The following is a 16,004-nucleotide window of genomic DNA, read 5'->3' on the forward strand; positions in this document are numbered from 1 at the left end:
CAGACAAACAAACGGCACCGAAAACATAACCTCCTTGGCGGAGGTAATAAGAGAGGCTTTGGAGATGTTGGCATTTGACAGCAAGGAGAGACAGAACTTGGACAAGGCCTTCATGACTAACTGCTCCAGTTTAGGGCTTTTGTTGGAACAGAGCAAGATAAGACTCCTGTTAACCTGTTGCAAGTTGGTCTGAGGAATGGATTCCAAACATTTTTTCTTACATTACCTGTATCAAACTGTGAGGGAGAGAGGAAGTTTTCTCAAATTAAACAAATACAAAAATGAACTGAGAACAACCATGGGGTCAGGGGCGCCTTTCAGCACTCTCCTTGGTGGCCATCGAGTCAGAGCTGGTCTGGGAGTTGGATTTTGAGGATTTGATAACCCAGTTTACAAAGGCCAAGTCAAGAAAGAAAATCTTCTAAAGGTAAGACCCAACCATTTACTAGCCTATTTTCTGTGCTTTGGTGTGGTATGTGCTTCTGCATGCTATGTTGGATGGATTTAAAGATCAAATGCTGCCCTGTGCTATTCTGTGGGGTTATAGTAAGCTGCTGTGCTGTATGATTGTTGGATGGAAGTCACTTGGTTTGTAACCTATAGTGGCCAACCTGGCTGTGTTGTTTGGCCAACAGAAGGCATTGTTGGTGTCATGACATAAGCCTTTTTTCCTTATGTTCATTGTAGGGATGGGTATTGTTTAGATTTTGCCAATACCGGTGCTAAAATGATACTTTTAAAACAGTACTGGTGCCTAAACAGTGCCTTAACTGATACCTTCTTTAAAATAAAGCGCAAACGACAACATTAAAGAATGTATTTTTTATTGCAAAGGTCTACCTCTCAAATTGTTTTGGAGGCTAGGCTACATCAAACAGAGGAGAAATTCACACTTCTTAAAAGATGCTCATGCAGGTTCAGCAGCACAGATTGGTGATATATGCCTCTGATTCGCCAGTGCACTCAACAAGCTCAACAAATATGTCTGTGATTGGTTACAAAGATCATTTTCTATTTACAGTGGTTTAGAGCAGTTTGAAACTAAGAAAAACTTGGGAGTATTAAATAGAATGCAGTAATTGCAACTTTTCACGATTACCATATTGCCGTGGCCATAATTGTAATCTCGATTAATATACGATTAGCCTACTTGTGCAGCCATATTATGTCATTATACTGTCTGTCTTATGTTACAATATGACCCAGTAGGAACATATTGCCTGGTTTAATGTTTAATGTAAAAACATTAACAAATGTCCCATTTGTTAATGTTTTAACGCTTTGGATAAAAGCGTCTGCCAAATTGGAAATTGTAATGTTGATTAAACATTAAAGTAGAACTCCGGGATTTCCCAGATTTCCTTGCTTTGTCTCCCCCTCTGGTGGCGAGTATTTGAGTATGACGTTCAGACAACCACGTAAGGATTATATTATCAATTATATTATCAAAGAAGGTGTAGCAGCCAGTGTCGCTCGTGTGCCGTCAGCTCATCAGTAACCAGGTAATTTGACTTTAAGTGATTGTATCTTATGATGAAATTGAGGATGGTGTAAATTTGCGACTTGACAGTATCCTGCAGCCTGCAGTGTGTGCCGCAGTAAGCATACTAGCCAACCCAAAATGATTTTTGGCCAACCTGATACGCTTACTACCTAGCGGCACTCAGCTATACCCAGTGCAGGTAACCTGTGTTGGCTGTGGCAACGTTAATTGGATAGTTAGCAGACTTTTGTCCTACCAGACAAAAAAAATTCAATAGCGGTCCATGGAGAGCGTCTCCAACCAAATACTGACAAGTAATACTGACAATTGGTATTGTGATAAAGTAGCCTAACTATTTATTACTGGAAAAAACATCCTGGATTCCAGCTTTAAAACATTCTAACATTAAACAATGAACAATCTGTGACAAATACACAGTAAATATAGCCTAGTATCCTAAAAGGTGTAATGAAGTAAAATTCTATAATGCGCATTCAGTCACAGGTATTTTATTATGATAAAATATATGATAAAACACAATTAATTTCAAATAATTTCAATTGGCGATCATTCCTAATCAGACATCCTAGAGCCTTTTGTTCCCTAAGGCCAGAAATTGCCAATTCCATTGAAACTTCTCCCATTCCCCAAAACAGACTGCAAAATTGACCATGAGGATGCCAATGACCACCAGCCCTAGATACAGTGTATGTCCCATTAGATTCTGCAAGTTTTTACATCACAGAATTAAAATAGGCTCAGGATTCTCTTCCTCTGCATTCTCTATCAGTTTACTGGTGTCCACCACGTCAGGCTGGGACCGCTCACCGTTGAAGTAGAGAGGGTTGTCAAAGGTGGGTAAGGGGCGACCAGACTTCTTGTACAGGAAGAATGCAATGGCTGCCAGTATGGCAATGACAGCAGCGGCCAGCACAACTGCCAAACCTATGTGGCCAGGGTGACGGAGATCCAATATTGGACCTGCTGCACAAATTCAGTAAGTAGGTGATGATCAGTCAAAGGCATTCAATTAGAAACACAAAATGAAAACAAATTCAGTGAGAAATGACTGTCTCTAGTTTTTTTTTTTTAAATCCACATGGGTTTTGTTGACTCTAAAATATTGTATTCATATTTGACAACTACAGGAGTTGAAGAGAAGTAACTTACTAGGTGTTGGTGATGGCTTTGGCTGTATCACTGGCAGGAAAAAAGGGAAACATGATAAGATAACAAACCTTTCACAAGGCATATAATTACTATAATTTTCCCACAACAATTAATGAGTTGTTGAACAATTAGTGTTACAACTAGGGCTGCAACTAACGATTATTTTCATAATTGAATATTCCATCGAATAATAATTCAAATGTTCAAATAATCTGTTATAAAATATAATACTTTTTTTTTTTAAAAGTCCAGTCTTTCAGTTCAAATTTTTACTGCAAATACTGAAAGCAAACATGGGCGTCGTAAAGCATAATGTGAATTTAGTATTTTCTTGCATTAAAAAGGTTGCTGTTTGGCAGCTGACTCTTCCGGGATGTTGGAGTGCACATGAATGCACCAACGAGTTTTCAAAACAGTCAAAACAGTCTCCGCTCTCAACACAATGATAACAGAACTTTGACTAAAAAAGGATGACAAAATGTTCACTGTGATGGATTACCTATCTCAAGCAAGTTTCAAGTCTCTGCAAGTTGATTTTCATACCATACTGAAATGAACTGAAACCAGTGGCTGCCTAAAAGGTAGGAAAAAGGCATTCATCAATCTAAATCTAAATGGGCTAAAACATGAAAAAACCCTAGGGTAATATTGGCCTTCCTCACAAGTGCAATGGGGAATGAGGACCGTTGATGGCAGCACGGTGGCTCAGTGGTTAGTACTATTGCCTCATAGCAAGAAGGTAATGGGTTTGAATCTCTGCCCTGGTCCTTTTTCTGTTTGCGTGTTCTCCCCATGGTTGTGTGGGTTTCCTCCAGGATCTCCGGTTTCCTCCCACAGTCCAAAGACATGCAGGTCAGGTGAATTGAAGACTGTGAATTGCCCATAGGTTTGTCTGTAGTATGGTATATGATGTATATAATCTAGTAAAATGATATATATGATGTATACAATATGATATAGTTAATGATGTATATGAAGTATGTATATGATGTAGTGTGACATGACAATGACATGTACTGTAGGCCTATATGATGCTATGTGTAGCCCTTTGAGACATGTTTGTGATAAAGGGCTATATAAACAAGACTAGACTAGACGGCTCAGCATGTTACTGACCAAAGACGTTGCGCTTGCGGATTGGTCCCAGATTGGACTAGCCTATAACAAGGCTGTAGGCACCTTTTAACCTTATTTTTGTACGGAAATTGGGCAGGTACACGCTTCATACCAATGTGGACTATTATTTGGATTGTAAACTACAAGAGCATTGCATCAGAATTGGATGTTGAAATGCATTACTCAGCATAATGGCAAGACTCGAGATAGAATGCAAGTGTCAGATTGTAAAAAAAAACTATCTGGAATCAGCAGGGCTATCTCATTGAGAGCTCTCTTGATTTTCAGGCATGCTGAAAATGTATGCATTCCAACGCCTTGTGCTGCCTGTCTGTGCAGGCTGCCTGCAAGAGAGTTGCCTGGCTGGCGGGGCGGGGATAGAATGCACTGAACGGCCCTTGAATGCCACAGAGAGCCTTTGATTTATGTTATAAATCATTCGATTATAGAAATTATTGAAAATATTTTATAATTGAATTAATCAATTTTTTTAATATAATCTTTGCAGCCATAGTTACAACATTACACCTGTTACACATTCCTGTTATAACAAATTCAGTCTGCAGTGGTCTGATGGTCTCACCTTTGGGTGTTTTACAAATGTACGCCCTGTCATGCCAATGGCGGCCTGTCCTCCATGTCCCATCCGACAGAATCTCTCCATAACCGTTGTCATCAGGCTCATCAGGACCCCAGTTAGTATAGTCCATGATTGTTTTGTCCAACCACAACCACTTCCCTGGGGACACAGAAATTCTGTTTTTTTTCTTTGGTAATTTGACAAGGTGAGGTGACGTGTATAGCGAAGGGAGTAAGCTTTCTTAAATTTCCTCTGGGGGATCAATAAAGTGCAATCTTACCTTAAATAATGAATGTCCATGTCAAATAATGAAATCACAACATCCAATAGCGAACAATAGACCCACACCTTAGCATAACATTTATGACACTGGAGTTTTTTGTTATTTGATAGTTTGCTTTTCATTATTTGATGTGTGTATTCATTACTTGATGGTTGGCTGTATTTGATGTGAATATTTGTTACTTGAAGATTGTAAGTTTTTATCATTAGATGTGATCATTTATTGTTGGGTTGTGGCACGGACAATGTACCTTTGTGAGTTTTAAACAGGCCGATCCAGAAAGAGCTGTGGCTGTCTTCAAAGATTTTCACATTGCTTTTAATGAAGTCTTGCTCAGAGGGATCTTCAATACTGGCTAGGTTTCCACCTTCACAACACAAAATAGTCAGTTGTTAATGAAAACTAAACACAGTTTACTGCTTTAAACTTTGATATTGGACTACCCACAGAAAAGCCTTACCATGTCTTATACAGCTAGAAGCTGCATCTGTCCATTCAACTTCTTTTGTGATGAAGACATAACAATGACCCTTAAATGGTAGCCAGACAGACCTCTGGTCTCTGGACTCTACATCCAGCTCTTCAGGGCAAACTCCTGGGAAATGGGATGACTCTGTTGGCGGCACATCTGAGTGAGAGAGATAGTAATGACATAAGCTGTGGGATCCATTCATTAGATCGTTTCATGCTTTAAAATACAGTGCAGTGAGAACTGAGCACATTTTTGACACTGTAGTATAACAACCAAACTACATCTATGTATCTACGGTATGTAACATCAAGTAAAAGACAAGAAGACATATAATTCACAGTATTGAACAGCATGTTTACCTGTAATTTAGTAACCTTCTGTATATTACAACAGTGTGCCAAACAGATAAAGACCTATATGATCACTTAAACTGCTAATTGTCATACCTGTAGACTTCATACAAACACTGTTCATGGTCTGATTGCAGAAAGCAGTCTTCCACGTTCCATTCACATCCAGGTACACACAAGATCGGTTACTTGGTTCACCTGCGTCCCAATTGACAAGGCTCAAGTGCCAGCCATCAATATACCTGAAATAACCGCCAGTCTGAAAGCAAGGATGGATCAAAATACATTCAACTACAGAATACAAATTACCTGATTAAGTTTTGGATTACTTTGCCTCAAAAATCCATTGAATATATGCCATTAAATGAATTAGTTATTCCATTTCACAGACTGTATTTATAATAATTTCATCATTTCATCCAATTTGTGATTAATCAAACAATAACATATTTATTTCAAACGCTTGTAATCTCTTTTCTGTGATTTACGTAAAAAAATCTATATATTTATATACATATATCACATGTATTCATGTTTATTGCAATCAGTTACTCCTCACCCCTGATAAAAAGTTTGTGGAATGATTTTTCTTGTGAAGCTAATTGGCCAGATAAAATTATCACCGCTGCCTTGAGGATTTCATGCTACAAGATTTACGTCATATGCATTTATCCATGACTTGTAAACTTAATAAAATAAATCAATCAATAATCAGAAATAATATCAATAAATTATTTGTAAAAAAAAATCTAAATATATTACTTGATTTCTACAATTATAAAACGCAACTTGAACAACTTAATTTTGAAATGAATCATGTTCTCTGGAACTAGTCAATGTAGCCAGTATGAGTTTATCAACATTTATAGAGGTTAGCTTTATGTGCTATTGTGAGATACTTCCTGCCCTGTACCTCTGCTTTGTTCAGTCCAATCCACAGAGGAGCCTGGACTTTCATGGCCTGCAGCTCAACATAGGCCTGTGTCCACTCATTACGTAGGCTAGCCAGTTTGGCACCATCAGCTTCACAATGCTTCTTGGCTTCATTCCAGGTCATATTTTGAGTCACAACCTTAATGGAGTCATTAGCCAGCTTGACATAGATGTTCAGAGTTGTTGATTCTGTTGTGGCTGGGATAGTTGGGTCTGTTGAGGGTGAGAAATTAGATTGGAAGCGGTTTTAGTTTTTACATTCAACTTCATGTCAGGAGCACTGTGGCATCACAGCAGTTTACAGACACTCAACAGTTCTTTTTCATTTGCCTGACGAGAATAAAATCATTCACTCACCAAATTCAGTAATTCAGACAGTGCACTGTTTGAATAGGCTATGGTATAGTTTAGCATACAACATGTCTTAATTTTCTTATTGTTGGATCATTGGCACAATTACAATTTAAAAAAGTGCATCAGAAAAGAATTAATTGCAATACAGAACAGCCACACAGAAAATCATAGCATACTAGCCTACTAAAGTTCAACTAGTTGGAGGAATAGTTCATCCCAATCTGAAAATTTCTCAGTCAAAAGTTTGTACGAAAACCAAATGCAGATCTAGTCCACATAATTCTATCCCAGCCTTGTTCCAAAGTATTGTATTATAAGTTAACAGGGCCATCTTTTTACAGCTCTAAACAAAATGTAAATGTAAAGTTTCCATCAAATTTCTCCAAATGGCTCATGTAGAATAATTCAAGTGTTTTGTAGCTAAATAATTGCACTATGGGCCCAAAAGTCCAATATTTACCCTATGATCTCCTATATTTTCCTTACTGACAGTGCTTTAATCTAGAACATGTCAACAGTTGCGGGCTCCGCCCTTGCTGCTACAAAATAAGCGGAGCACCTGCACCAGGGCTCGAAATTAAGGACGTCCTAATCCCCTGGGGCCATAAAAAAAATGATTTGGAATTGTCATTCGGGACTGGTCCGGGACAGCTGGATTGTTGGTGGATTTTTTTCATTTATTAATTTTTTGGTCTTGCTGGTGAGCTTGTGGTCTGCTGTTGTTAGGCCAACTAACAATGTAAATGTAGCCTATCAAAAACGCTGGGTGACACAAGGGTTGTCGCGGTGGGCGGTGTTCCCGGTGGCATACATTCTTGGAGTTGACAGCGGTATGATGGTGGTTGGCGGTGGGTTAATTTCAATAGGATTAATTGTTGCGCAAACCTTTGCGCAGGATTTTTATGCCTGTTAGCCAGCTCTACTAGATATAATATAATGATAATGTAATGTATAAGGATAATGTAAAATATATATTTTGGGATGGTCAATGTGTACTTTTGGACGGTTAAAAATAGATGAGTATGTCAAATTTGTCATGAAAGGTTTTTTTTTTTCATTATATATATTATCAGCTGTTTAGCATATGTTACCTAGCCATTGTTGTGAATTTGGTTTGTTAAGGTTAGGTGTAGCTTTAGCTAGTAAAGCATATATTGCAAACAAATAATGTTGCACCTTAGTTACGTTAGTACATCCATACTGGTTAATTGCAGCTAGCAAGAACACTCACAGGAGTTGGTAAATTGACCATCTAGTCAGCAGTTGACGCGAAGCACGCAAAAAGAAAGGGGTGGTTGCTCAATAATTAATTATTCAAAGATTGTGTGTGCTGGTGCCGGAGTATTCCCAGCCACTGAAAACTTGTCCAGGGGAAAATTAATTACATGAAAAGGCATTTCTCAATGTAGGCATACTGCTTCTTTTTCAAACCTTGGTGTTTTTTATTAAATCCCTTAAGGTAACAAAACAACACAACTGAAGAGAAATCACAGATTTCAGTTTCTTGTGGCTTTAATGGAAATTTTAGTCATTTTAGTTATAAGATGATGCTGAGTTTCTGAGAGTGATGCCCATCCAAGAGTGTGTCCATCCCACACAAAACTAGGACAAATTTAATTCATTAGAGTTTTTAACAGAAAAAAACAAGGAACTATATGTAGTGAAAGAGAGAGGTGATGTCAGGAAGGGGCACATAAATGCTTCCACCAGGGCCCACTAACCTGCTAGGTTAACCCAGAGTTAACCTAGCAGGTTTTTCAGAATGTGTGCATGAGAGGGTGGCTCAGGTCTTTGACATTTACCACAGCCTTTCCTCGGGCAGCTATATAATACAGATTACCTAACTTCTTACAGAAGAAGACCTACTTTTCCAGCGGTTTTCAAAATCTTTGCTTTTTTTTGTTGGTGCGATTAGACTTCCCTGCAAGACATGAATGTGACAATCTTTTCCACCAAACTCATAGAAATCTGCTCCAGGACATGCGGATGGTGCTGAACCTCAGGCCCCATTTACACTTGTCATTTATTACAGTCATTTAGCAGAGCCCCAATTTGTTCCATATAATTGCGACAAATTCAAGGTTTTAAGCAATTGGACTTAATGTCATATGGTTAGAAATTAATGATGCGTTATGGTTTTGTGGCACACGGTGCATTGGAGATGCTGGTTTTCTCATACAGAGAATGGAATGACAAGCACATTTACATGCATCAGTATTCATTAAGGGTACTGTTGAGAGACGTTTTTCCACTTGGGAGGAGTTGACGGTTGACGTATGCGGCTTGACAAGACATTTACACTTGGCAAACTTGAGGATACAATGCGTCTCAAGCCACCTCCGAAGGTGGTTTGAGCAATCGGATACCAAACCGTCTCCAATGCGTCTTGGTTGCATTTACACATGGCAGATCGGATAGCTATCCTGCTCCGATAAGGTGAGTGATAAATGGGGTATCACTCACCTTATTAGTCAATTTAGAATTTGCTGAGCTGTTCTTATAAAACCAAACTTCAGCCAATTCCTTTATGTAAGAAATACTTGAGGACAATATTATGTCTTTCTTGTCTACTGCAATCAGTTCTAAACCTCAGGAAATGTATAAAAAATAAAGGGCAGAGGATGAGCTCACCAACATTTCGAAGACAGATATATCCATTGGTGTCATTGCAGGACTTTGCTATCCATTTCCCAATCCCAAGGACAGGATTGCTGGTCATCACAACACACTGTGAAGGAATGGTTTGGGAAATAGCAAACTGTGACAGGATCCAAGACAATTTTGGAGATTTTCTGGCTAAGAATATAGCATATCTCTCATAGGACAATTTATTCTGTTTTAAGGAATATTCATCCTCCTGAAGAAAAAGAAATGCAGAAAAAGTTTGTTGCCCTCTTTAATCTCTGTGATGTCATTCATCCATCTCCACTGAAAATGTATCAGGAAACATAGAAATAGCAACTCTGACAGTATCCACAGTGATTTTGCAGGGATCATGATACATTTTCTGGTTTGGAACTGATAATTCTTCTAGGACATAAAACTAATTTGGATGTAAAACTTCACACAAGCAGTGTACAGAATGAGATCAATCTCAGATCCACTGTCTATGGAGAAACTCCAGGGTGTATACCCAGTGAACACATTATGTAGCAGTGACATAACCTATTCAGACTTGTTGGTTATTTTATGATTTACCAGATGACGACAGTGTGGCTACATTCTATAGTCGTAATTTTATTATCTCCAACCACATTATTGTTAATATTGTGATTAGAATTAGCATTGTTGTGAACCTGCCAGGCAGGGTTAGATTTTATGCTGAGATAACTCTACAAGTGCCAAGCTAGTCAGTATAAAATAATAGCACTTCCTGTCACAATTTTCAAAATATAGCCCTTATTGATGAACCTACGTCAAGCATAAAGTACCATTGAAGAATGACTTCAAGCCTGTTGTTACTGTGTAATGTTATTACTCCAAGTTTCAATAGTACTATTAACAAAAGATGAAAATTAACATGACTTTTTTCCCCAGTTGACACTGGTCTGTTAAAACTGTCAATATTACAGGACATGAAGTGGTTACATTGCTATGACAAACCTTTGCTTGTCTGGCTACATTGTCACAACTCTGTGCTGTACTTTGGTTAGCTGGGACATGAGTAGGACATCACTATTTAGAGTTTGTGCTCTCTGGTTTATAGCTTGCAGAGATAATTCTTCATGTTGACAAATGCTGTTTGGTCTGTTCAAGGTCATGACAATAACAAAATGGAGTGGTATTCCACTTTACAATCAAGTTTGAAAATGTTACCTGATTCAATCTTTGACCGAAAATTCCTGGATAAAGCCGTAGTAACTACAATGGAGAAACAGTATCATATAAATTGTTATCAACAACACACAAAGAAAGAAATATAAATACAAACTTGATATTATCAACAATAATGCTGCATACAACTCAGTTTCTCATCACAATACTCAATATAGATTGATACTGCATGGCTGTGTGGCTACATTCTATGGTCGTAAGTTTCTTATCTCCTAGCCCGTTTCAGACCTACAGTACCAACTCATCATGTTGTAGGCCTAGTTACGTGCTCTGATAGTCAATACGTAATTTTTTCATCCAGTTCAAAAGGTTTAGCTAACTGGGTAATTCATACACTGTTGTTGTTATTATTGCAGTTGTTAGCATTATATTGGATCTGGCAGTCGATCTGGCAGTCAGTGACACTTAACGTGGGCTTGCGTTTTTTAGGTGCTCGGGGAACTATGCATGATTAAAATGAGTGAAACTGTGCTGACTTTAAAAACACTATCTGTTAACACCAAAGTGCGGTGGTAGCACAGTGTTGTCAGCAAGAGAATAATTTTCATAAGTTAACTTGGCCACGACAGTTAGAAATCACCAAGCCACTTCCTGGTGTGTTGGATGTACAGCACACCTTGAGTTGGTTGATGGTTGTTTGACTTCTACCATACTGCCTGATGGTCAAGTGCACACTTGTATTTACCTATGCATGGCTCTTGGGGCTCTGTGCCGCCAAAACAAGTGCAAGCTGTAATCCCACCCAGAACTTCACATGGCAAAAAGCATTACATACAGCTGATCAAACGAATGAACAAACAAACGAATGAACAAGTGAATGCACAAGTGCACACACAGAGCCCATCTCTGAGAGCCCAGGTTTGTTTATGGGCCATGTGTTTTATTTAAATTGTCAAATAAACTAAACTAAAACTAAGCTCTTACACAGATGCTTCTCCTGAGTACCTAATAATAGCATGTCCAGTCCCTTACTGATGAACATATGTCAAGTAATACAAATTACCAAGGTGAAAATAAATAATATATTTGAGGAGTAAGCTATCATAAGCATGTTCTTTACATCCTAATAATCATATTTTTTTCAAGTTTTTTTTTTAAGGAAAAATTTACTAATACTGTTTGATCTATTCTAAGTCATGACAATAACTAAATGGAGTGATATTCCACTCTAAATCAAGTTTGAACATGTTACCTCATTCCACTGTTGTTCAAAAGTTCCTGGGAAATTGTTGGGAGCGTCCATCTACAATGGAGAATGAGCGTGTCAAAGATTACACTAAAAGAAAAAACAACAACTCACTTTTTCATCACAATACTGAATATAGATTGTGTCTATTTACAGCATAGACTGAGTTGGTGTATCACCTTGGTCGGCCCTCAGTCCAATAAAATTCACATCTTTAAACTATTCAGTCCAATCCAATGATGACATTGTGGCTACATTCTATGGTCCTAATTCTGTTTTCTCCATTCCCCATTTCATACTTAACTCACCACATTGTAGTTACATGCTTTGATAGTAAACAGCTACCTAATGTTACTAATCAGTCAAAGAACTTTGCTGAGTCATTCAAATTACCATCCAGTGATATAGGCTAGTTGATCAGGTTAACTTGAACAAATGGCATGTGACGACAAAGCTCCACATCATTATATATAATATAACTAAAAAATGAACTATCCTACTGTATATAGCACTTCCAGTCACAATTTAAAAAATAAAAACCCCTATTAATGAACATACGTCAAGTAATACAAATTATCAATGTGAAAATAAAGAATTTGAGGAGTATTTTGTCATTAACATGTTCTGTACAACCAAATAAGCATTGTTTTTTTAAGTAGGCCTAACAAATTCTGAAGAAGAAATCCTAACTTCCGGTCATATTCTGGCTCAGTTTCCTCCACTATTATGTTACCAATTGTTTGCACCGACATTTACACAAAAAGTGCGGTATTCATGAAAGTTTTTTTGGAGTCAGATTAGTGTGGGAAAATTTTAGTATCTCACAGAAGCTCCTGAGCAGGTGTAAATTGTATGTAAAAGGAAACATCTAACTCTATTAGTGCTATACTCTCTTTTGTTTCAAGTATGTTTTAATGGAGAAAGGATTTCAAGATACACGCCCTGGAAACACAATTAAGGGTTTGTGCTCTGGTTTATAGCTTGGGGATAGAGTTCATGTTGACAAATGCTGTTTGGTCTGTTCAAGGTCATGACAATAACTAAATGGAGTGGTATTCCACTTTAAAATAAAGTCTGAACATGTTACCTTACGCCATCTTTCATAGAGAATTCCTGGACGATGGTGACGCATCTACAATGGAGAATCAGTGTCAGATTTTTAGGATTTTTTATGAAAAATACACTAAAAGAAAACTCTGTATTATAAACATTATAAACAATACTGCTGCATACAACCTACTTTCTCATCACAATAGATTGTGTCCACTTACAGCATAGCCCCAGTTGGTGTATCGCCTTGGCCGGCCATCAGTCCAGTAAAAATCATTACCTTCTAAAACATTCATACCAATCCATAGGTCTGTAGTAGGTTCGTCAGCCATTTGGGTGATCAAAAATGCTGAAAATTTAACATGGGTGACGCAAGGTTCATCAGACATTTTGATTTAAGATTCAATACTTTATTGCCTTGTGAACTTAGTTGTAAGGAATTTGTGTGCTCATAACAGAACGTTAACAACAGGGACTGCAAGCATAATATAACAGAAAACATAACAAAAACACATAAGGCACATTATAAAATACATTACAAAAACAGATGACCCCCCTCCCATCCCACCCCATAAATAGAAAGGTGCATACATCCATCGATGTAAGACTTCAAAAAAAAAAAAAGTACAAGAATAACGTGTGGCAGATCACCTTAGAGGTATAATAAAAGATCTGGTACAGTGTTAGGGGTGGATGTAATGTCTTTTTTTTTTTCAGTTTTGGCTAAATGTAGTCGAAATGCAAATGTTCTATGGTTCTTTGGTTTGTTTCTGTACCCTTGGAGGTGCAATGTACCCTTTTTCTTGATAGATGTCTGGTATGAAGATGCTAATAATTGGTCAACCTATGCTACTATGGCATAGGTTGGCAGCAGAAGGTGGCCAATGGGAGATCCTGACTCATCTCTGCAAATTCTCTTCTGTAAATTCAGTCATGTATTTGTCCATTTAATTGTTTTATAAATATTTTTATTAAATGGGCCATTTAAAAGCATTTTAATTAATCGGTTTATAAATTGTTTTACTTATTTCCCTTTTAATTAATTACTCACTGTACTAGTACTGTACTACTATAATAATTCCTGTGGACTTCACTGCATAACAAAAGAGGTGGTAGTGCCAAAAAAGACACTGTCACAAACGACTTAGTGACATATCACGTTTGCAGCTACATAGCTGGATTATGTACTCCAAGCACTGCTGCAGATAACTGTAGCTCAAGCATTGGTTTTTATATTATTGCTAATGACAGCATTGTACTATGAAGTAGTTTATGAGAATTCGGGTTAACATGTTTGGGGCTTGCTGTCATTGTGAACATGGACTATTCATCATTTTACTATTCAGATGCTACTAGCTGGGGCTAATGGATAATATTATGAACTAGACTAGACTCAAACAAACTAGACACAAATAAGGTAAAAATGATGTGCATAATGTTTTTAATGGGTAAAAAACAGAACAAACCTTGTACACGCCTTGAGAGGATGGAGACTAAATTTCCTCCCATTGCTTTGCATTGTGTCCTTGCTCCATCCCATGTTGTCTTCAGGTCATTAATGATTCTGTAACACTATAGACAATAAATGATATGTTGATTTTGAACTCATGAAAAATATATCCACAACCACAACTACCCAAACATTGCCCTTATAAAGTTAGCAGATCCCAATCTCACATGACAAAAAAGGCTTGATTTATGTGACATTGCATAAAAGTTGTAGATAAGGCGTTGTTCACTATTGATCATTATTTAAAATCCAAGGCATATCTCAGTGCAAGCACTGAGAATTGGGTCTGTTCAAAATCAGTGGCGTTAGCATATTCCCATCCCTTTGAATGACTATTAAAGTTAACAGTGACCTCTGACCTTTGAATCAAATTTTGACCAGTTGACTGAGCAGCCACCTTGAGGAGGCACTGTGGGGGCTACAGTGGCAGTGGTGTTGACAGGTGGTGGGCCCCCACGTTTACAAATGGACCTCCGCTCCCGCCCACAATTATAGTCACGCCAGAACCCTGTGAGCACATCGATGATATTATCTTCAACATTTCAGATACAATCTAAATTTTTTTGAATTGAACACCTAATTCAGGGTTAATGCTTTGTTAAATTTGTCGCATGCATGTTTGCCAGTGAAGATGAATCATTCTTTAGTTTGCTCACCCATAGAGTAAGTCATGGCAGCACAGTTCTCATCATTGTTCTTGAATTCAGGTTGATTTTCGTCCCACCTTTCAAACACCACTGGAGAATCATCCATCCACCTTTGTGCAACACAGGCAAATCAGTTAAAATTTTTTCAGAAAAACATCTCACTCTACAAATTATACTAGCTTAATAAAGGGAATGTTTATTAGGGGTTCAAGCCCGTAAACCCTATTGTTTTCATTCTTTTTCTGCCCAAAGATGATCAAATCTCCCCCACTACTCAGGCAACAAAAATTACACTCATCAGCCAGATTGTGGGACTATAACAAGCAACTTTACACTTTGGCCAATAACTTCAGAACTGTGAGGTCTATAATCAATTCTGTTTTTCCCTCAGGTTCCTTGGTTTATGACAAATCCATTGCACATATGGTTTTAATTTCTGCCATGATAGTTTTTCTGTCATTTTGAATTTTATGCAAAACCTTTTTGTCGCTATTTCTCCCACAAACTTCATCCAATCTCATTGAAATTTTGCAAACAGCATGTACGGATTTCTTAGGTCAGTGGTTCCCAACCTTTTTTGGCTCGTGGCCCCACTTTGACATCACAAAACTCTAGTGACCCCAGACATTCAAAACACAGACAATTTCTTGCTAAAAATTAATTTGTTTTCGATCATGTAACAGTTTGTAATACTATGTTGCAAGTAAACGTTCATTTTAGACCATATTTAGGCTATTTCATGTATATTATTGTGGACGGCAGCCGGAGGCAGAATAGCCAAGACGAGCCACAGATTAGTGCACAAAGTGAGGATTTTATTTTCCCAGTGCAGGATATGTACAGGTGAGCTTGTATTTACAAGGCTGCAAATTAATGCTGAACAAACAATGACTGAAATTAAATTGCGCGCTGTTTATGTTTGAGTGTGGGAATGCACATAGCCTGGTCACGTGTGATCGTGTGAATCAAGATATGCTGAGCTCAGTTAACAATATCCTGCATTTTATTTGAACTTGATTTTTATGAGGGGAAGTGA

General features: G+C 37.8%; 1 protein-coding gene across 1 annotated transcript in view; it reads right to left on the reverse strand.

The window, feature by feature from the left end:
• Window positions 1–848: 848 nt before the first annotated feature.
• The window catches only part of LOC139666696 (macrophage mannose receptor 1-like), a 45,610-nt gene continuing 30,454 nt past the window's right edge, over window positions 849–16,004 (reverse strand). Inside the window, exons 19-33 of the mRNA XM_071546008.1 lie at window positions 14,978–15,078; window positions 14,681–14,829; window positions 14,278–14,383; window positions 13,033–13,160; window positions 12,849–12,893; window positions 11,768–11,818; window positions 10,558–10,602; window positions 9,373–9,469; window positions 6,368–6,600; window positions 5,551–5,713; window positions 5,093–5,260; window positions 4,883–4,999; window positions 4,353–4,508; window positions 2,654–2,683; window positions 849–2,464 (exon numbers count right to left, since the gene is read on the reverse strand). Coding sequence (XP_071402109.1) covers window positions 2,223–2,464; window positions 2,654–2,683; window positions 4,353–4,508; window positions 4,883–4,999; window positions 5,093–5,260; window positions 5,551–5,713; window positions 6,368–6,600; window positions 9,373–9,469; window positions 10,558–10,602; window positions 11,768–11,818; window positions 12,849–12,893; window positions 13,033–13,160; window positions 14,278–14,383; window positions 14,681–14,829; window positions 14,978–15,078 — 1,831 coding nt within the window. The 3' untranslated portion in view covers window positions 849–2,222. The remainder of the gene's footprint in view (window positions 2,465–2,653; window positions 2,684–4,352; window positions 4,509–4,882; window positions 5,000–5,092; window positions 5,261–5,550; window positions 5,714–6,367; window positions 6,601–9,372; window positions 9,470–10,557; window positions 10,603–11,767; window positions 11,819–12,848; window positions 12,894–13,032; window positions 13,161–14,277; window positions 14,384–14,680; window positions 14,830–14,977; window positions 15,079–16,004) is intronic.

Source organism: Centroberyx affinis, unplaced genomic scaffold (assembly GCF_046629955.1).
Source record: "Centroberyx affinis isolate AG114_WGS23_722 - 3 ecotype Tasmania unplaced genomic scaffold, CSIRO-AGI_Caff_v1 ptg005091l_1, whole genome shotgun sequence".
In the NCBI taxonomy this organism is placed as follows: Eukaryota; Metazoa; Chordata; class Actinopteri; order Beryciformes; family Berycidae; genus Centroberyx; species Centroberyx affinis.